Source organism: Motacilla alba, chromosome 5, assembly GCF_015832195.1.
Source record: "Motacilla alba alba isolate MOTALB_02 chromosome 5, Motacilla_alba_V1.0_pri, whole genome shotgun sequence".
NCBI classification, from domain to species: Eukaryota; Metazoa; Chordata; class Aves; order Passeriformes; family Motacillidae; genus Motacilla; species Motacilla alba.
The window spans coordinates 35,494,946-35,517,423 of NC_052020.1; the positions used below are offsets into that span (position 1 = coordinate 35,494,946).

The 22,478-nt window shown below is 36.0% G+C and overlaps 1 protein-coding gene across 1 annotated transcript in view; it reads left to right on the plus strand.

Moving 5' to 3' along the window:
* NUBPL (nucleotide binding protein like) overlaps positions 1–22,478 on the plus strand; it is a 78,769-nt gene that overhangs the window by 13,320 nt on the left and 42,971 nt on the right. The window contains exons 4-6 of the mRNA XM_038137812.1: positions 2,062–2,152; positions 13,761–13,800; positions 13,891–13,981. Of these exons, the coding sequence (XP_037993740.1) occupies positions 2,062–2,152; positions 13,761–13,800; positions 13,891–13,981 (222 nt within the window). The remainder of the gene's footprint in view (positions 1–2,061; positions 2,153–13,760; positions 13,801–13,890; positions 13,982–22,478) is intronic.

A 22,478-nucleotide genomic window follows, 5' to 3' on the forward strand; every position in this document is an offset into this window, starting at 1 on the left:
GAAGAAGTGGGTAAGTTTTTTAGAGAAATTGTCAAGTTTATTGTATTAGCTTGGTAATTTAAAGTAGTAGCTGAATTTGTAAAGTCCTGTAGGATGTTCTTCTCCAGTGTGGATCTGTTTATTCTCTAGTTGAGGAAATTTTGTACACTTATGTTGGATAATATAGATACAGTAGATGCAATGCTGCTGACTCCTAAGAATGAGTGGCCGGTAATGGTGAATACCTGATTATGTGTCCAGGAGGTCCTAAAGTCATTCTAATTAATTTAGGTCATCTTAAATCTTTAGTCTCTTTGGTTTGAAAGTGAAACTCTGGTGAGTTGTGAGATCATTGTAGTCAATCAATAGTCAGAGTCCTTGCATGAGGGGGAAAATCCTCAAGAAATTCAGGGGAAGTATGTCATCAGGTTTAAAACACTGTGTGGGTTTTTTAGTAATTACTTGCTTTCATTTGGGAAGGAATTAGGTGGAACAGCCTGTAGATGATGTTTTGATGGGTTTGATTAGCTGCCATAAAGGGACTGAGTCATGAATGTTTCTAATCTGTTAAAATATGCATTTTGTACAAGAACAAAGAAGCTTTAGTAGTTTGTTTTCCCGTGTCTTTAGAGTCTAACATAAATATGGGTCTTTTAAATGTCTTTGAAATTGCAGCTTTCAACAAGGCAAGAAGAATTTTTTGCAGTTACTCCTGAACTTTTGTCTAATACTTTTCACAAGACATCATAAAGAAAAAATGTTAAAAAAATCTACATTAAATGATCCATATAATTATATATACTTTGCTCTGTTTTGCTAATAAAAAGTATATCGAATAACCAAATCCAAATTTGGTTGATTTTTTTGCAGTAAAAACTTATTTTTTAAAGTACATAGTAGGTCAAATATGATAATGCTTTTTTTAACTTACCTTTCTATCTTTCCCATCAAAATTGTGGTAACAAAATCACTTAACATAAGATACCAAACTAGGAAAGCATCACCTGAAAAATGAAGTGCGCACTTTGAAACACTGACAGTGGAAGTCTGATTTGGCTTTGTTGGAAAAGCTCCTTTTGCTGCTTTAACCTTTCAAACAAGCTCTTAAACATACTTGTTTGCAATTTTGGAAAATGTTGAATACAGTTAGCTTTCTATATTAGAGAAACTTGACATTCAGCACTTTAAAGGGCATGCTCTTTACTACTTAATTTGCAGAACTTAGTAATTGGTACTATGTCTTGCCATCTGTAGAAAAATAGTTTATTTTCCACAAAATATGTATGTGTATCTATTAAAAAAGGAATATAGAAATGAGTTTTGTAAGTCTAGACTACATAACTAAAATAATTTTTATTTAAAGTTTATTGCCTAATGTACCATATGTAGTTGAATAAACCCATTTTTAGCATACTTTTGTGTAGATGTATTTGATTAAAATGTTATGCCTGCTTAACTAGCTTCAGAGACTTGCATTTCAGTAACTTCAAGATGTCTGCAACAGTGTACTCTGGCCACTTAAATGGAAGATAAAAATATGTTTTTTATGTTTTTCACATTCTTTCTAATCACTAGTATGATTTAAATTGCGTTCATTTGCATATATGTACAAACCTCTTCTTTTTTGCATTTTTGGTTTATTTTTTGTTTGTGTGTGGTGGTTTTTTTTTTGTTTTGTTTTTGGTTGTTTTTTTAAAAATAAAATTTGATACCTTGTTTAAAATGTTAAGGTGTTAGTTTTGTATAAAAGTACATGGAATAGGGAGAATGTTGGTTATACTGCTTCTAATATAAAACCTGTGTCTACAATTTAAGTAAGAAATTGTACAAGTAAGGATTCTCTGTGTGGAGAATCTAGCTCTTGTCAAGGCAACTGAGCTGACTCGCAGACGTTGTTATATTTCATTCTTCACTTGCTATTTAGAGAGAAAGGAAACAGTGATAACTGATGTCTCAAATCAAGGTCTTATTTTTATTTCTTTAAACAGTATTGAATTTTGTTCAGCTAATAAAACAAAAAAGGAGGACATTTTGACAAGTACTTCTTTTCACTTCTTTTCTTTTTCACTTTTACTTTCATAGGCAAAAGAAGTTGGTTTGCTTGATGCAGACATATATGGACCTTCAATTCCAAAGATGATGAACTTAAAAGGAAACCCAGAATTAACACCAAGTAAGTGGAAGGGATTTTTCTTGCTGTCTTTTCTGTACAGGGATGAGCATGGTCCACTCATGGGTGCTTCCTTGGTGTGGCACAGCAGGGATGTAAACAGAAGATAAAGACTGAGTGTATGTATTTATTTAATTTTATTTATTTATTTATTTATTTGCTTCTAATATTGAGGTTACTTTCAAAGCTGCCTTGTACAACTAGAAGCATATTCAGAGTTTTATTTTTTGTTAATCTTGGTCCATGCAGCCTTATGGATTTTTAGTAAAGACTCTGGAAGCAAAGGTTATTTATCAGTAGTTCTAAAATTTTTATATAGTATCCTACATAGACAACTTTCAGTTAAAGAACAAAACCCACTAATCTAAGGAGAGATGCTAAAAAAGAACTAGTAAGAGAAGGATCATTACAGTAGTTTGTTTGAAATGTCATTAAAATGATTCTGTTTGATTTCTCTTAAGCCAAATGTGCCACGCCACTTCATCCCTTTGTGTTTGAATGTGTGCATTTAGGAATGCAGTGGTGGTGGTCACTTCCCTACCAGAAGGGGAAGACAGTAGATAAAACTCCTAATTTTCCTTCTTCTGGGAAGAATTCTGGGGGAACATAAATTCAGGTAGAGCAGTCTTCATAAAAATAAGGTGACCCAAAGTAGAAAGATCTCATCAAATCTCTTTAGCTTTCAGAAGTTTAACTTTCACCCAGGCCAACCAAAATGAAAGTGAAGAATGGCTTTATCTTGATACCCTGTTCATATGATGTTTGAGTGTAAGGCAGTGGGGTGATACGGTTTTTGCAATGCCTTGTTTTGATTATCCTGTGAGAGAGGGCATGTAAGTAAAAAAAATAAAAACATATAGCCATTTACAAAACTAATAACACACTGTAGCATCTGGTTGATGCATTAAAACATACTTGGACCCTTCTGAAGAAAGTACAGACTGGCCATACATGTTGTCAGGGAGGGATCAAGGACATCTACCAGTTCAAACAGGACGTAGAAGTGCTTCAGTGAAGTAATCATCTGCAATGTTTGTGGGCAGCAGTTGCTAGGTAAAAGTAAGTTAAATATTCCTTCTGCTTTTTTCATGCCATGATCTCTCTTTTTTTATCATAGAAAGGTTTTGGTTGAAAGGAGCCTTTGAGGGTCACCTAGTCCAACTCTTCTGCAATGAGCAGGGACATCTTCAACTGGATCAGGTTGCTCAGAAATCCTGATCTTGAGTGTTTCATGTCTACCACCACTCTTGGCAACCTGTTTCAGCATTTCACTAGCTTCATTGTAAAATTTTTTTTTTCTTATATCTAGTCTGAACCTACTCTCGTCTAATTTAAAACCACTAGTTGTCCAATTGCGACAGGTCCTGCTAAAATGTTTGTCCCCATCTTTCTTACAAGTCCCCTCTAAGTACTAAAAGGATTCAGTGAGCTCTCCCTGGAGTCTTCCTTTGTCTAGGCTGAACAGCCATGATGCTCTCAGTGTTTCATCACAGGAGATGTGTTCCATCCCTCTATATCTACTCTAGTGTTGGTGTAGAATGTTCATTTGTAACTCTTCCTATTTTGTGTGTGTATATGGGTATTATGGTTGTTGAGCTATATGCTCTCACCTGGTATAAATCATGCAGAAGTGTCTTTAAAAGTTTATTATTAAGCTTGCAGTATCAGCCTCTGAAAACTTAATGTGGCAAACTTAGGATTTCTTATATAATTAAAATTCTGTCTCCTTATGATAATGCCATGTATCCTGGATAAAGAAAAAGGAATGTATTTCCATGTACTGATGCACTGCATGTGCTTTTACAGACAGCTATCAAATTGAGTATTTCCTACATTTAAGAACCTAGCTTACAAATGCAGGTTTTATTTAGATAAATTCCTACGAGAGAAGGAGAGTACTTAGTTTTATTTGTTGGATTTTTGTTATATCTTTTGAAGTCAAAAGGTGCTGAGTGATAAATAAATAAATAACTGAGCCTTTTCGTGTATCATCAGTAGGACTGGAATTCCTGATACAAATGGAAGTATTCTTGCATTCACTGGTACTTTGAACTCGATTGAGGATGTATGTCATACAGGCTGTGTTTTCCTGGAACAGATTTTTTTGCTATGAATTTTGTATATGAAGTGCATTGTGCAATATGAACACAAAAGGGACTATGTTGTGGTGTTCAAATCTCTCTTCATTTTTATGTGATGTTGACTTTGGTCTCTCCAGTTTTTCCTCAGTGTCTGAAAAATTGATGAGATAAAATACATAGCAAAATGACCATGGAATTCTAAATTATCAATCCATACCTAATTTAAATCCATGTCTTGAGCTACAAATTAAAAAGCAAATTGCCCAGTCTATTTCTTATGGTTGTACAAAATCAACTTGCTAGGAATGCTAGAACTTAAGACTGTATTCATTCAGATATTGAGCAGCTCAGTTCTGTTTCAGTGACTAGATATTTCTGGTAAACAGCTGAATAGAATTCACTGTAAGCTTTGTCTTAACATGCTTCAAGCATTGTTAGAAGGTGGAATTCAATGTAATAGAAAAAATTTGGAAGATTTCCCTGAACTGAAACTTCTGCTGTCGTCTTGTAAGCACTAACATTTTGATCACTGAAATATATTCTTTCTAGTTCTGTGTGGAATACACAAGTAAATACCAGGATTTAAAGAACATACCCTTTTTTTTAACAGACAGAAAAATGAATTTGTATATTTCAAAAGCTTGACAGATGATACAAGTCTGCTGAGAAAGACAGTAATTTGGTATGAATAACAAGACAGAATTTGTATTTCAGGGATTCTGTTCACTACTCTTTATTTTTAACTATTGAGTTGATGAAACTGACGAGTAACAGCAAGAGAAGTCCTGTCAAAGATGGTTTAATTGTGAAGTAGGAATGACATAGGAAACTTTAAAGTTTAATCAAGGATTCCTTTAATGAGTGACAGATGGATAAGTTTGCAAAGAAGTGATCAATCATAGGTGTGTGTATATATGGTACATAGAGGTGTATATAAATATATTGATATAAAAACATGCATGACTCTTGTATTTTGCTATAATGAGGTTTAGTGTTATCATCTGGTTTCTTCTATATTTTCAAGAATAAAACAAACTCTGAAGAAATACTACATAGCAACTGAGAGAGGCCAGGCAGTTCTGTGTTACAGAAGTGCATAAACTATGTCTACATAGCAGTAAGTCAGTTAAAGACATTTTTCATTACAGAGCAATAAAAAAAAAAGTTTAAAGTCTTAATGCTTTCTTGCTTTCTTCAGTGTGAGGCATGGGTTTGAAAATGAATCTGTAGGGTAATCCTGGGAGATTCTGACTGCTTCTGCAATCTTTGATTTCTGTTTCCTTTCTCACATGAAAGGGGATTAAGGATGCCCAGTACCATACAAAATAAGTCCATGCAGGAGTTATTACTACTGAATAGAGATTATTATGGTTATGCTATAATTTAAGCATTCAAAATGAATTGGGAGTTCTTAGTGAGGAGTCTGTATAAATGAAAGATACTACATTAATTTAATTTTGCAAACTGTAGTACATTGAAAAGTCTGCTAACATTTAATAAGCTGTCATTCAAAATACTTTAAATGGTCAGGGAAATGTTGGTTAATAAGTTCACCACTGAATTTAATTAGCTAATGGAGGATTATCTAACTATGGAATTAATATTACCATCAGCTACAATATATATGCAGGGCAATGCTAATAGCATAAGTTACAGAAGTATTACTTTTATTCTTTCCCTAAGTAATTTAGTTAAAAGCAGTTTTCTGGCTTAGTGAATCGCATGATTTCATTTTTTTTCCTTTTAAATCTGCCACTTAAACTAGTTGGTAGAGAGTAAAAACTATTATATTGCCAAAAACATTTGTCATTTTGCCAGATGGATAAAGTTTCTTTATTTAGTTTGATTATGAAGGCTTTGGTGTGTAAATCTTTGACAGGTGACTCTACTCTTAGTATTTCAAAACCTTATTGCCATTTTATGATAGCTTTATTGTCTTTCATTTCTTAATAAAATAGTATATTCAGAAGATCAGTAGTAGACATCTGTTTTCAAAATTTAGAATAAAATGTAATTTCTTAGAGAAAGCTAACAGTGTTTGTGGCTGCCCCATTGAATCTAGTAAAATTGCAGGAGCTATAGAAATGGGCATGTGAATTTTTTCACTGGGATACATTTACATATCTTAAGACTGTGATAACAGACTCTCATAACAGAATGTGAAAATTTAAAATAGTTGTGACTGTTTAAAGATGTCTGCTGGAATGATGTTAAGGGATTGTGGCATAATTATTTGAAGGTCATAAACAGAAAATTCGGAGTGGACTAGTGAAATAGACAAAATATTACGTTGCATAATTATTTTTAAGACATTTCTTGATGTTTGCTAAGGATTTAACTTTGAAGGTAGGGCTTGAAGTCTTGAAGTTGTATTTATCATGCTTTATCAGTGAAACTGCATCATGATAAATTTAAAAAAAGCCCTGCATTTGATTCTTAAAAAAAAAAAAAAGTATTTGCTGCTGATACCAGCTCTTGATGGGTGAGCAAGGGATTTTTAGATTGTCTGTAGTCTAATGATATGTTTTATTGATTCTGTTTTGAAAGTAGCCTGAACAGAAACCCTGTGTTTTACTTTTGGTGATGTCTTACCCCAGTTTATCTGGATGGTGGAAGTACAGTAGTCCCATGTGTCTTACATGGGACAAAATAGTAATTGAGAAATAATAATTGAGAGTGTCATAATTCATTGTTGTTTGTATTTTGGTGGCTTTTTCAAATGTGATCAAGTAGTTGAAAATGGGAAGACTACTTGAATGTTTAATATTCTCTTCTGGACTTTGACTATTGCTCTCAAACCTGTAACAATAAACCTCAAGGTGGATTAGTCCAGCTATTGTTGAGTTCACTTGTGGAGAAAATCAAAGACCTTGGAAGGGAAAGGAGATAGAGGATATGCAATTCTGCAAGTAATTATTTATAGGCATACAGTTGTTAGCTGCTGTTTAAAAGGAAGAAGCCTCTAGGGAATTGATTTATTGAAATTTTATTCTTCATTATACATAAATTCATACAATTAGAAAAAGTATAAGATGAGAAATGTAGTGTAATAATTAAAGCCTCTTACCGAGACCAGTCTTTTTGGATAAATGGCAAATCAAATTTTACCAAACGCCATTCCAGTATAAATTACTGAAACACTGTAACATGAAATAATACATTTGAAGTACTTGAAGGCAGATTTGTATTACTCTTTATGTTGTTAATCTTGTGGTGTAGTAATTCCAAATTATTTGATTTGAAGTGTGGCTAGCAGATACTTTCTACATTATAAAGTTTACTCTTAGAGATACAAATGTTTCTTTGGTTCAACTGGTATAAAAACTGGAATTAAATTTCAAAATGGCTTTGTTATAAGAACATGATAGATACACTTTTCATTATACATGCATAAACAAAAGAAATAAATCATGCTTTTGTAGACTGAACATATTTACCTTTTTGCTTATTTCAGAGGAATAAATGTTTCCATTTCTCTGCTAGAAGAAAAATTGAAAGAGTGCAACTAAATCTGAATTTTCTCAATATTTTTACCTTGCAGTTTCACTTTTGTGCTTTCTTTTCCTCCGTGGGCTTCTTGCTGTAGTCTCTCTCTTTCCTTCTCTGCAGTACAATGTACTGGCTTTTTGTAATAGAGAAACGAAGCAGAATAGAGAAAAAACAGGGGAAAAAAATGGTTTAATCATTTCCCTGTAGAGCCCAGAGGCCAAAAGTGACAATAAGAGTTGAAAAGCTAGCATCTCTTTTCCCTTTGCTTTAGTTGATGGTCATAATCATTTATATACTGAGTGTGATGCCATATGGTGTGGGATATTCCTTTTGTAACTTGAGATCAGCTGTTCTGATTGTGTCCCCTCCCAGTTTCTCGAGTACTCCCAGCCTGCTTTGCTGGTGGGGTGGGGTGACAAGCAGGAAAGACATGGACTGTGTAAGCACTGCTTAGGAATAACAAAAACATCCCTCTGTTAGTAACACAGTTTTTATCAGAAATCCAAAACACAGCCCCATACCAGCTACTAAGAAGAAGAATAACTCTATCTTGGCCAAAGTCAGCACAATTACACATAATCCTTTGAACAGTTTTTTTTCCTCCCATGTTTTTTCATCTAAATTTCCTTTTTTGGCGGGGGAGGGGGGGGGGGAGGGGTTATTATTACAGTATTTTACAGTTTTGAACCTAAAAAGGCTGAATTGACACAATTACATTGATTTCTCTAATTTTGCTTTGAAAGCAATGAAATCCCTAGTTAACTGGAATGGTTTTTTTTGTTTTTTGAAGTTGGGTCTGAAATTAAAGCTGATGCATCTCTGCCCCTGGGGTTCCTGCTGCTCCCAGTTCTGCTCTGCTGTCTGGCACCCTGTTACATGACTGCCCAGGGCAGTCCCCCATCACAGCAGCAAATCATTGCTTCAGATGACCTGAGCTTTCCCAGAGGTTTTTGTGTGTGAGGACAGATGTCTGTCCTGTTAAACTCAGTGTTGGGTTAGTCTATTTCATTCCTTGTGGATATAATGAACTAAAAGAACCTGCCTAAATTAGTCTAACTTTTGATCCACTATAAATAAAATTTTTGTCTCCTTGGGGATCTGAGGGTATTTCAAAATGTGGGTTATTTTAGCAATCATAAGGAAGGCATTTGTGATGGAAGGTAATGGCATGATGCTTAAAACTAGTCCTGTGTTTTAAACCTAACAAGTCAGTGCTGCTTTAAAATGTAACAAAGATGTTTCTAAATCACAGTGCTCTTTACTTGTGCCAGATTTTCTTTTGAAGTACAGTCTTCCAGGCAAGCAATTAGTTCTTTTGCTTTTAGGTAGGACTGCTGAAGTCATATCTGCAAAACTGTTCTGTTAATGAAAAAGCTTTTACAGAGCTTTGTTTCCTCTGCAGTCTGTCAGGAGAAAAAAAAGTGTAATACCTTCTCAGGTAATGGGACTGGTAGACCCTCTAAATACGGGAATCAAATCTCTTGGGAAAGGCTGCATTTCATTATTCACATATTTCATGAAATTGAATGGTGAGCGTGGAATTATGCTCTTTAAGTCTCATTACTAGTTTGCTTTGGTTAAGTATTTGGGATGGTCTCTGTGGTTAGATAACACTATTAGCGCAGGATGTAATGGGCAATCACAGCCTTCCTTGTGTGGAGCTCTTCAAGCTTAAAATACAAATTGTAGTATTTCTGGGGCAATCCTGCAAATAAACTTACAACGCAGTGTGAAATGAAGCCTGAAGTCTCAATTAGTGTGTCACTTGCCTTAGAATATTCTAGGCTTCTGGCATAAGCAGTTAAAACAATGATTACAGTTAAAGCAAGGATTTAAAATTCATGACTTTGACTAACCTTTTGGTGACAGCATCCTTTACCCTCTTTCATAGGTTGGTGTCACTGTTTTATTTCAAGGTACCTTGGGGCCCTGTTGCTATTCATTCCTCTCCCCTCTGTGGCATTTCTTTCCTCTTTACTATGCTGGGTGGGTGATATTCACTTGCCTTTGCTTAGGAAACCAGTACTACTTTAAACATGCCTGGAGAATGGTGTCAGGCTTCTAGCTGCCCCTTCAGAAGATACATCTCTCCCTATGCCCTCTGTCAAATCTCCTAGCCATGTGCAAATCCCAGCTCCCTAAGGCATCCAGAGTACACAGGAGGCATCTATGTTTACACAAGCAAAGCCCAGCTGTTTTTTTTGCGCTTCCTGTCCAATGTCTTCCTTCCATCCGTCTGTCTCCCAGAAACCCCAATTTTCTCCTTAGTTCAGATACTTGAAAACTCAGAGCAACTTTTCTGCATTTGTGCTTGCTGAGCCAGGGAACTCAAAATACATTTGCTAGGGTATTGCATGATCCACTGCATTGATGTTTAATAATTATAAGCTGCCTTTGCTTTTCGTAAGCAGTATAATGCCTTCTAAGGAGGTGTAGCAGAACACCACAATCTTGTGGAATAACATTCTTTACTTACCTGATGGGGTAAGACTGAATGTAAGCTTTTGCTTGCACTAATATATCACTCAACAGACCGCTTCCAGAAACTAAGCCAAGAGTTGGAATAGCTCCTTGTGGCTTAACCCTGGTCTCCATCATGTGTAACTGTTTCTTGAGAAGATAGAAACCATAATGTTGAATGTACTCCCATTTCTTTTTTGTCTCCCCAGCTTATATGCTGAGCCTGAGACCATATGGTGTGGGATATCCCTTAGGTCAGTCGTGGTTGTATGTTCAGGCTGTGTCCCCTCCCAGTTTCTTGAGTACTCCCAGCCTACTTGCTGGTGGGGTGGCATGAACAGTTTTTGACACTGTTTTCAGCACAAATCCAAAACATATCACCATGCACATAGATATATAGATATATATGTAATGTAGTTCTGCACATACCTTCTGTGCTCTACTGACCCTGTGACCCAGGCCATTGTTGAACAGCTATGTCAGTCTTTTTAGAGAAAACGTGGAGTAACTCAGTTATCTTGTTAGGATAGTCTGTTTGCAAGGCTGGATTTGTTTGGGGAGAAAAAGCTTAGTAAAACATAATTACGAAATGCATCTTCATTGATGTAATGAACATCCATCTTCATTACATCAATGTTACTCTTCCCCATGTGAGTAACAATTCAATCTTCAGACCAGTCCCAGAACTCGTTTAATCAGCAATCTGCTATAATGCTTTCATGAATTTGCTTATCTGCCTTTTCTAGTGCCCTACTTGTATTCTATCAGAATATGCATTTACTGACATGTCATTGGTGTTACGTTGATCTTACTGATCTGATTTTGTATGTTCAGAGAAAACACAGCAGTCTTTTACTTGGGGCCATCAAGCCTACTGGAAAATTGCAAACTACGTGATTTTATTTCTCTCTTGGCATAGGTGGTATGGTATTGCTGTGTGTTGTGATTTTTAAGAAATCTGTTTTGTTGTGTGTTGAATTTTGGAGCTGTATGGTAGGCTTCTGATAACAGAAAAGTGTACTCTAAAAGCAATGGGAATTAGAGATGTTACCGAGATCTCATTAAGCTAAATCTTCTTTACATGTTATGTTTTAGGAAATCTTCGTGAGACCCACAGCGAAAGAGAAGGAAGGCCTGTTGCTTTTGATGAGACAAGGGTGATTACCAGTGCCCACTGAAGCACTTTAGATTTGAGATTAGTCTTAAGAATGATTTTTAGCAGTAGGCAAACAGTGGGGAGCTCTGCAGTATTTTGTATTACTTTGAAAATATGCAGAACATTATAGCCAGAATATACAGCAAGTTGTGAATTGTTCCTCTGCATTGTATAAATTTGATTAAATCTTGCTGCTCAGAGCATTTTATGGTCCTTGTTGTTAACCAAAGAAAATAAGATGCAGTTTTAATAAAAGGAAACTCTGCTGTTGAGAGATAAACCATGCATATATTTTTAAAAAGAGAGGCCCCTTTTGCTGCTCTGTAGGTCAGTGTTTATCTACTCACAGCAACTCTCCTGTTTTGTGACGGAGAGGGAGATGTGGGAAGATGTGTGAGCTCAGCCTGTGTACCTCGTCTCTGTGCAGAAGAAATTCTCCATTCAGGTAGTGGATGCTGAGGTGTCTCTGTGTGTTTGACTCACATAGTGTAGAGCAGTTGGACTGAACTGAGAAGTGGCTTAGTATTTTGGTGAACTTCCCAGAATAATGTATCTTTTCCGTTCATCTTACTTTCCAGTCGCTGAGCCTCATGATTGGCAGTCAAAGCTTGGCCTCCCCTTTTTGTTTTGTTTTGTCTTAAAATTGTCCCTTTTTCATGATAAAAAATGAAGGAAACCTTGAGTCTGCAGTGGCATACACTGTTGCAAACACATTTTTCCTATTTCTTCTTTTTTTAACCACTCTCTCAGGTAAATATGTAGTAATTTCTCTCAGTACTTCTAACAGTATTTTAATTTGTGATGGTGTATATCTTGTTTACCAGGACGCCAAAACAGTGCCTAGACATGGCTCTAGGCTGATGTTCCAATGGCATTAGCCTCTTCATAACTAAACTGTCTTACTGCAGGGGGAGAAGTAAGACTGTGCTTGCTAGAAATGTTGTTAGACAGTATAATGCCACCAAAGTAAGTCCTGACTCAACACTGAAGAGCTGCACAAGTCAAGAAGAGCTGTGTATGCACTGGTGCAGTGTATCAGTCCAAGCCAATTTCTTTTTCAGTAATGGCTCCCAACTCATTCCTGAATGCAATAGTCATAAAAGTGATTTGTTTATCTCCCTGTTTTGTTCTTTTTGATTTGTAAACCAAAACATCCAATTTATTCTCCACCATATTTCTGCAAAATTACATGGCTTGAATGCTCACTTACTTGATTGCTTGAAAGCTTTCATCTGTGGAGTTTAGCTGTTTAATTTGTATGCTCTTGGTTGTTATTTTGTCTGAATCTGAAGTGCAGCTTTGCATTGTTTTTATTTTACTCACATTGTTTTTATTTTACTCTTTATGTATTTTACTTCCAGTGCATCAAGGATTTCTGTCAAAATCTGCATTATAGTATATTTTCTGTTTAAATTATTCTTCCTATTCCTAGTCCCTGCCTGTGCATGCTCTTCCAAGATATCAGCTAGACCAAATAAAATGCCATTTGTTCTTTTTTGTGAGTGTGTGTGTGTGTGTGTGTGTGTGTGTGAGATAAGGTGTGGATTTGGATGGTAGAAACCACAAGGAAGAGTTTTGGCTTTTGTGAGATTTGTTTTGAGTGCCTTCTTTTTTATTGTTTTGTTTGCTTTCTGCTTGCATACCCCTTTGCCAGCAGAACAATTACAATATTCCCTCCCTGCTTTTTTATTCTTGACACTGGAGGGCTTAGGAATAAGACGTGTGGCAAGGACAATACATCTGCAACATTCAAATAAGGATCTTTTGTTCATACAGAAATTTTAGGAGTCCTGTAGATTTCTATCAACCTGAAGAAATCTGGGACTAATTACCTGGAGCTATTGACAATGTGTAGTTTAGGGATAGCTTTATTTGGTATCTCTACTCTGGGGTTTCTCTAGCAGATTTAACAGAAGGAGACAAATTCCCCAAATCTCTGATTTGTTAATGGGAATACTCTTCTGATTCATGAGATTAGTGAATAGGATAGATTAAAAAATAAGAATTGAGATCTCAGCATGTTGTATGACTTTGGTTTTGTTCCAATATAAATGACTCAGCTTTTAGTGATTCCTGATAGGGAATCTATGCCTTCCAGCATAGGGATTTCATAAAAATAGATTGATTTTGGCAGCACAAAGTGACATTATTTTGTGGGCAAATACATTGTTATTCTGGCAAAAGATAAATGGTATTATTAAAATGTAACAACCTAATGAAACGTGGAGTCAGATTCTTGGGCAGAATAGATAAATCCATACATTTAATGAAGGGGTGAGGGGGAAAAATAAACAACTGTTTAAATAGAGAGGGAAAATTGCTCTTAAAAGATAAAAAAATGTGTAAGCTTATTTCTTTAAAAAAACCCCAAAATACCCTAAAACCATCTCCCCTCCAAAAAAACCCTTGTTTGCTTTTGTTTTAGAAAATCTAATGAGGCCCCTTAAGAACTATGGAATCTCATGGTGAGCATATGTTTTTATTTAAATCAAGCTTCTTTTCAGATGTACTTGGTATTGTGGTGTAAAGCTCAAGTTTTTGGTTTGTTGTTTCAGCATGTCTATGGGTTTCTTGATAGAAGAGACTGCCCCAGTTGTGTGGAGAGGGCTCATGGTAATGTCAGCTGTTGAAAAATTGTTGCGACAGGTAAGGCTTAGTTATGTATTTCTGCTTCAGAGTAATCACTTATTTTGAAATGCATTTCACTGATACGTGAAGTGTACACGACATTATTTCATATGTTAGTGGTGAGCATTTTTGTGTCTTGGTCTTCTTAAATTCAGGTATGGGGGAAAATTGATACTTCTGTGTTTACCTATCCCCCTCAAACAGCTGCTGTTCTGTGCCTTTGATGAGTGAATTACCCCAATTTGCCTTCCATCTCATTCTTTTTTATGTTTCTTTATGTAGTTGGTAAAAAAAAAGGCATTTTGAAGTTGCCTAAGGATTTGAATGTATAGGTAGCTATGCATATCTACAGCTGTATTCCCTTATGTGCTTGTTAATTCGCCAGCACTAAGAATTCTTGGATGGCATTTGAAGTGACAGGTACAGGAAAATCATTAGCTACGATCTCTGTGTAATGCAGATAGATTGTTAGTTAATAAATCTTCTGGCATGTAGAAGTGGGATGACTTCTTTATTCTGTGGCAGATTTTTTTTCTTTTATTTTGAAGAGATCTGTGGAGTGCTAATGAGACAAATAGCTGAAAAAATGCATTAAGGTTGCATGTTTAGACTTTGAAGTGACCCAGATTGTTCACAGCTGACATCCACTCTAGGGATCTACTGTGTACAGCCTGGAGATCACAAGATTTCTGTTTGTCTTCTTTAAATGCTTCCAAATATTGTGCTTCTTTAATTACTGAAAAGAATATTTTTTCCCAGCCTTTTTCCATTTTTACTGAATTCTTCTTTAACATGGATTTTGGAATAGTGGCACTTACTGCTCTGGTGACAGACACCGTATGTCTGCCAAAATTTCAGGAAGAATATCTTTGTCTAGCATTGACCTTTAAAAGTAAGGGGTATCCATGCCAATAGCTGTGGAGACCATTCTGACCTCTTTGTGTGCTGTGTTGCCCTGGCTGGCTCAGGAAACTAGAATGTAAAACCTTGAAGGTAGAACTGAAGTTAGCACCTGCTGTATTGGCATGCTCTGCCCTGGGAGACTGGAGGCTGGCAGGCACTGCAGTGCTGTTCCTCAGTCCGTCGTGTCCCAGATGGGGAGCGTGTGCCAGCATCCTTGTGCAGGGTGCTGCTGATGCTGTGTAATGAGCTCGCTGCTCCCTAGCAACCAGTGCAGTTACATGCTGGCCAGCCATGCTGTGGGAATGAGACAAGTCCATTAATGCTCAGGGCATCGCTGATTTCCCTGGCAGTGAAAACTAAGCTGTAAAGGAGGAAGGCTTTATGGCTAAATTTCTCCTGCCCACATGCATTTTGCTTCTGCATGATTACCAGGTTAGTCTTAAATCTGAGCTGGAAAAGTTCTCCTCTTCCTTTGAAGAGAAGCTCACAGATCACAGGGAAAATGAGCAGGTCTGTCTGATGTCCAGAAAGGAAAAGAATGTTCCAGACTGAGATATGCTATTTTGTTTGTAAAAACTGTGATCTCCCTTCTGCAGTAACCAACCATTCTCAAGAATGATTAACTGTAGGATCAACAGTTTAATAACTTTAAACACCTAAACAAGAGAGAACCACAGCATGTGATAATCCTTTTAAAGATACTATTGTTCTATTTTAGATTAGAAATAGTTTTGTGATCTGTTGGGGACTTCAAAAATTTTTGTTTTCTCTTTATCTGTTCTGGTTGGTCTTAGCTATTTTCTACCTCCTGTTTAACAGGATAAAGTTGCTTCCAAGAATAAAATACTTCTGCTGGTATTTAACTTTCTAAAACCATATTCTTAAGAAATAGCTTATCTCATTAGCTGCATAGAAACCATTTAAATTAGCTCCCTAATCTAGATTTGTAGTATAATGTAAGTATACGAAGCTCCTGTGCATTCAGACAAGCTGGTAAAATACAAAGTTCTTAAAATAGTTAATTCAGCCTGATAGAAAACATAGATGTTCCCAGACTTTTCCCCTAAAGGCACTAGTGGTATTTTGTATTTGCATTTGCTGTTAGATGATGGAGAGGTTTTTTAATTGTTTGATAGCATCAAGACTGTGCATTCGCTCTGTGAATAATTTTGGATGCATTTTCTTTTTTACCATATGAACAAGTCTGTTTTCCAGAGTTTATCATGCGTCTGATACTGCAGTAAAGCATTTGAATTGCTTAGTTTCCAAATTCAGTAATGGGGACTTGTTAACTCATAAATATGAGTGCTCGTAATGAGTGTTTCAATGCTTGTCTTACACTTGGAACTTAAAAAAAAATTATGGAATTCTTACTTTCTTAAATATATTTGTTAAACATACACATAATGCTTTTTGTATATGCTTACTGCATGTGATCTCACTCTTTGTAATACAGGTTGATTGAATAGGTCAGATATAGGTAGATAACAGGCAATAATAGTGAAGTAGTGAGTGGTGTGTGCTTGGTGTTTCTCTGGTAATACATATCTCATGAGCAAGGTGATTTTCTGCAACACACGTTATTCTCCTTTAGCAGAATTTGGAGGAAATGTGCCGTATAATACCAAACAAAGTAAACAGTTTAGGATGCTGTATTACTTACATTATATATTGGTGTATGTGTATCAAATTAGTATATAAATGAAAATATAGAGCGTATTGATTCTATAACAGAATCAATAGAAAAGAAGGAAAGTGATGATCTTAAGCTATTGAAAGAATAAGAAGAAATGCAGAAGGAAATGGTATTTCACCTGAAGCAAAAGTAAACTGCAAACAATAATGAAATATTTGATCTTTATAAACATATGCATACCTCTTTCTGTTAAATATATCTCTAGTTTAAATGTCTTGAAATTGCCCAAAATTTTGTTGTGGCTGAGAAGTGACTTCTTTGTTAACATAATAAGATGTACTGTAGGTCCTTTTACACTTCAGGATGGTCTATCACTTATCTGGGTTTTGACTCTTATTTCCCTGTCACAGTTAACACTTCTTTTGAATCTTGCGTGCCTGTAGGTGAGATAGAAGAGAGTATTTTTTTTTTGTTTAAGTTTAAAAGATGCCTCTTTTCTCTGGAGGTATAATTACAGTCCAGGTAAGGAAGCTTTCATAGCTCTCCAGTGCCATCCATGGCACTGGGCTTTTTCTCTATGGTTTTCACTTCACTTGAGAAGCTGCTTACTCTTTTGTCTGGTCCCATTTACTTTGTTCCTTTACTCTGTGTATCTTGACTCAGTGTGATGTTATTTGGTTCAGATTAAACAACCTATGTCAAAACTCATCATCTTACTGTATTTGTTGTGGGACTGACTTATGAGAAACCTTTAGGCTAAGCACAGTAAAGATAGGATATTTTTTGAGAGTTGCCTAAAGTCTGCACTCGAACAGTAGTATGTCTCAAAAGCTGTTGAAATAAGTATCAATTAGGTAGCTAAGAACCTTAGAAATAAAAAGATTATTTTTAAAAAGGACAAGGCAAGCAGAACTTGCTCTCTGAACTCCTTTTTCTGCAGGGATTTCAAATACCATTGCCACTGTCCCATACACTCTGTATGGCAAGTCTAGCAAAGTTCCATTCTCTTTTCTGTCTTAGGACATATTAACCGTTGATGGCAAAGGAGCAATTAGAAGGGTGCAGATACAAACCTGCTGTATGTCTTGGAATGTGTTATGGCAATTATTCTGCCAGAAGGCTCTGAGAAGGGAAGTGGCACCGTGCTGACTGCCAATTTACCGTCTGCTATAGTCAGAGAAGCAATACAAATGGAAGGTGTCTCCTGTTTAGGGAGTAATCTTTGAAACTTTTAATATTAAAAGATAGCAAATGTTGGTTTCTCTGATCTTGGACTCACTATCTTATTCTAGGTGTGTTACCTAGTTGAACTATGAGCAGAGAAGGAAAATAAAAATCAATATTCTGCACACAAGTCTGCTTCTCTTTTAAAAAAATCAAATAAAAATGAGACTGCAGATAAAATGCAAGTGCATATTTTAATATGTAATAGTCTCCTTGTATCTTTGTCCTATCAATAGATAAAGTTATATCACTACTGGAAGCAAGCGTTGCCTACACAACATAGATTACAGATACCAGCAATTCTGTTTTGTGTAAACAGTCCCCTTGAAACTAGCCTACAAGCCTGCTCTTTTTTCAAGGCATGGATCTCAGGTTGATGAACACCCTTAATAGGATTTGTTACCCTGACATGACATTTTAATCTATGTTTTTGCAGGCTAGTCAGATCTTAAGAGGCAGGGCTCTTGTATTTCTTCCTTATCATAGTTTTCAGGAGAATCCAGAATATTTTTTGCATCTTTGGTATATTATGGCTATAAAGCAGAGCCTCAGTGCTGCTAAGTATTTGTGAATCCTAAAGGTTCCTTTGATGTACTTGATAAGGATGAAGCCATATTCCCAGAAAGATGAAGTTTTTCCTGCAATGGCTTAATTCTAATGAGTCCCTAAAATGCTCTTATTATCATCAAATTGTAATTCCTCAAACTGTTTCTTCCTGCTTAATTTAGCACCACTTTAGCCTCTGTTTTAGTCAAGGCAGGTGTTGAAAGAAAATTAAAATAAAACAAAGTTTCACTGGGATGGATATAATTAGAAAGGAAGAAGAATACAGAGAAGTTAGCAGAAAGCAAATTAAATAAAACTTCCAATGCAGAGCCATTATCAGCAAAAGGAGGTGTAGTCTTGTACTTTGATGCTTGGACAAGCTTTATCCCCTGTAAATTCATGTTCAAAACCATGAATTAAACAGAAGAAGGATCAATGTGATTTTGTTAGCTAACACAGGAGTTATAAGGACTGTAGTCTAAAGATTCAGCCTTATTCTTTGAAAAATTTGAAATCAGTGTGTGATTATTTAAGCTGTACATAATTTTGAAAATTTGGCTAGGAATGAGGACAGTGTGTGCTTCTTTCTTTCAAAGCCAGCACCTGCCAGAGATAGTGATGGTAGCAATTGTATAGTGGAGTGTGTGAATGTATGTATATGTACTTGGACCTTTTTTGTAGCATAATTCTCTGATGCTAAGCTATCATACATAGGTAGTTGCAGAGGATATAATATTGTCACTGTGAAGAATATTAACTCTACTGCAGCCACAACTTGCACACATACATTGTAGGGAATAGGGAAGATACAGACAAATGGATAAATAGTCTTTAAAATATTGAGCAGACTATGGGTTGTGAAGTTTGGGTTATTTTAAGAGCCCATATGAGAAAGCTGCCATAAAAACAATCATTGTGTGAATAGAACAGTAAAAACTCATGTTTAAAGATTTGAGATTAAGGTAACTTGGAAATAAAAGTAGTATTTAATTTTTGGAAAGCAAATACTATGGAGACTATATTATTTTGAGTTACTGATCAGTCTGAAGTGACTCATCTCTATAGAGGAGATTATAAATATTCAATACTATTTTTGTTTGAGTGACTTTATTTAGTAAATTCCTACATGCAATTGCTACTATCTGAGAAGTGTGTATGTAGTTTTTGGTATCCTCCTTTCCACCATTTACATTGGAGAGGTTGCAGGTATAGACTGGGGCCAGAATTTCTTTAGGTGTGGTTTATTTAGCTATATGTTAATGCTGCACTTGAGAAGACAAAAATAGGTAAGGTATTGAGAGCAAATGTATTTATACCTGGTAAAATAGCTATCAAGTTTCCATTGGCTGTTTTACTGTGTGCATTCTAGGCTGCAGAATGTTCTAAATATGGTGTCTGTAGACATCAGTCCAATCTTGTTTGGCACGTGTGTGCATAATACTCTTGTCTTACAGCTCAGAAATTCTTCAGCCTGTAAATTTTCAGCTTTGCACTGCCTTATGTGTCTGTGTATATAAATGCATTTCTTATAAACAGAACAATGGAAAAACTAGGGGAAAGCTTTCCGCATTAGGAGGAGCAATGTTGGTTTGATTTGAAGCAGTAAACAACGAGAACATAGTCACTAAAGTAGTTAAGTACTACATGCTGAGCCGTCTGTCTGATTGGTTAGTATGGTTTCCTAAGAGTTGGCTTTGGTTTCTTTGGCTTCTCTTTGTGACCACGTATTGTCTTTTGCCTTGCGTTTTTGGGACCATGGAAATTTTGTTCTGTGCTTATGTGCTGTTCAGCACTGTAGTGAGTTATCATTCTTTTGTGAGAGATGCAGGGACATACAAAGACTAGTATTTACAACTTCCAAATAAATATAAACATTTTTCTTTATACTTTTTTATATTTATACAATAAATGTATAAAATCTTTTCTCTTTTTGAGCACAATACATTTTGTGTTCCTGGTTTTCAGTGTCTGTTTGTATGAATGACATATAACATATATCTGCTAAGAATGCCTGAGATCAGTGTAAGTGTATCACTTGCATTCACCATGACTGGTGTTCTTCAGGACCTAAATCTCTTTTGCAGATACATATGCAGGTACATTGCTTAGCTTTTGATTGTACTTGCTACCTTGCCTGTATATTCTCCAGCAGAGAGTCATTGAGGTGATACTGGGGCGTGAAGCATGTAATGTGCAAAGAGACACTGAGGAACTGGGTTTGTCTTGAGACAGTTAAAGGGAGATATGAACTGCTGTCTTAAACTACCTAATGGATACATACAGAGAAGATGAAAGTAGATTCTTTGTGGACATGCACATTAATAGCACAAGATGTAATGGATGTATGTTGCAATATATAGTAAGAAATGTGAGGGGGTGTTGCTAGTTTGGTTTTTAGAGTTGAAGCAATTGCATGTCAGAACAGGTTGCCAGGAGAGATTGTTGAAGCTCTTTTTTGGAAGATATTAAGAACTCAGATGGGCAAGAATTTGAGTAACCTGCTCTAAGTTGTTTCTGCTTTGTGCAGACAGAGGTCCCCAAGATCCTTCAAACTTAAGCTGTTCTGTGAATCTGGGATTAGTTCTGAAATTGGCATTCCACTGCCTATTTGACTGTTGATCTGTAACTCCATTAAAGCTCAGAGAGAAGAAAATGGTTCTGCCTATCACAGAAATCATTGGTTAGAGCAGTCAGTCAAAACCTAAACTGAATCTAGGTGTCTCTCTAATATGACTGCCTTAATCACTGAGCAAGGGAGTCATACCATTAAGTGTTGCAGTCAAATGAACATGTTTCAATGTCATTACTGAGACCATCCTTTCCTCAGTAGCATTTGTCTCTTTAGACTGTCAAGGTGCTGAGGTGGTGACGTAAAAGTCAAACCCAAATAGACGTTATTTCTTGAATGAGCATCCTTACTATGAACTATGAAAAAAATAAAAGAAATACATCTTTTGTTTTCCTATCATACCTCTTGTTTTTGTAGAAGTACCTTGATCTAGGAGAGGTTTGAAGCATGCATTGATGTGCTCTCAGGCACTAAAAATTGAGTAGGGATGTCATAAGTTTTGCTGAAGACTTCTGGCAATTTTTTTTGCATTAGCTTCAGTAGTTTACTGTCTAGGATGCCGGCTTGTATGAAACTCAGACTAAGAGATCTGGCCATTCTCTGTAGTGCATGGAGAACCATACATTGATTTTGTTTCTTTGTTGAATCTTGCCATCAGTGTCAGCCCTGAGTAATTTAAATTCTAAATTGACAAAGAAAAATTCAAAAATGGTAGCAAAATTCATCTTTAAAAAGCAAGTGGAATAAATCTTTTATGTCCGATATTTTAGATGAAAGGCTGCCATGTCTGTAAGTGTTTTCTAAATAGGAATATTGGTGGTATTTATTTATATGGAAGGTTTCAAAATGTGGACTACAGGAGAAACCTAATGCCACTATTCTTTTTTTTTTTTTTTCACTGACAAAGGGGTCTGTTCTTTCTTTCTAGTAGCTGTAGGTTAGATGCAAAAAGGGATGTTGGGATGTTGGTATTGCTGTATTGAATATTGAAGTGCCTCGGTGGTTGGTGCCCTGCCTGCAGGAATGGGAATTTAAACCAAAGCCTGGCCTGGAGCTACTGCATACCTGGGGTCGTGGGAATATATCACTTATCATTCCAAGTACTGTTTGAGGGATTATTTTCCACTCCTGGATTTATCTCCACACTCTTTGGCAGTGTCTTAAGATAATAGGTGCAAATTTGGATTTTAAGGATAGCAAGAACTTGTCATCCTTTAGATACATTTCTTAAACAAATTGGCAGGAAGTACCCCTTTTGCTGTGTTTTGTCATTTACGTGGCAAATGTCAGAGTTGAAATTATTATAGTGTGGGCAAAAAACTATCTTATCAGTACAAAATTAGTGAGACGGTATTGGTGGATGGGAGGGAGTAATGAAATGGGAATTAGAATGGTACATATTGGGTCAGGAGGAAGACAATAACAATTTGATGGCTCTGAGTTTTTTGTAGCTATATTTTCAGCGAATTGAAAGGATGCCCAGAATAGTAATAGTGAATCAATGCTGAAAATTATTCTTATTGTAAATGTAAAGAGCAAGTGAAAAAGGAGCACTGCTGTGAAGCCAGATGATTTTTTTGGTGTGGATTTTATTTTTAACACTTCTTGGTTTGGGAAGGGAGCTCTATCAAGAGATG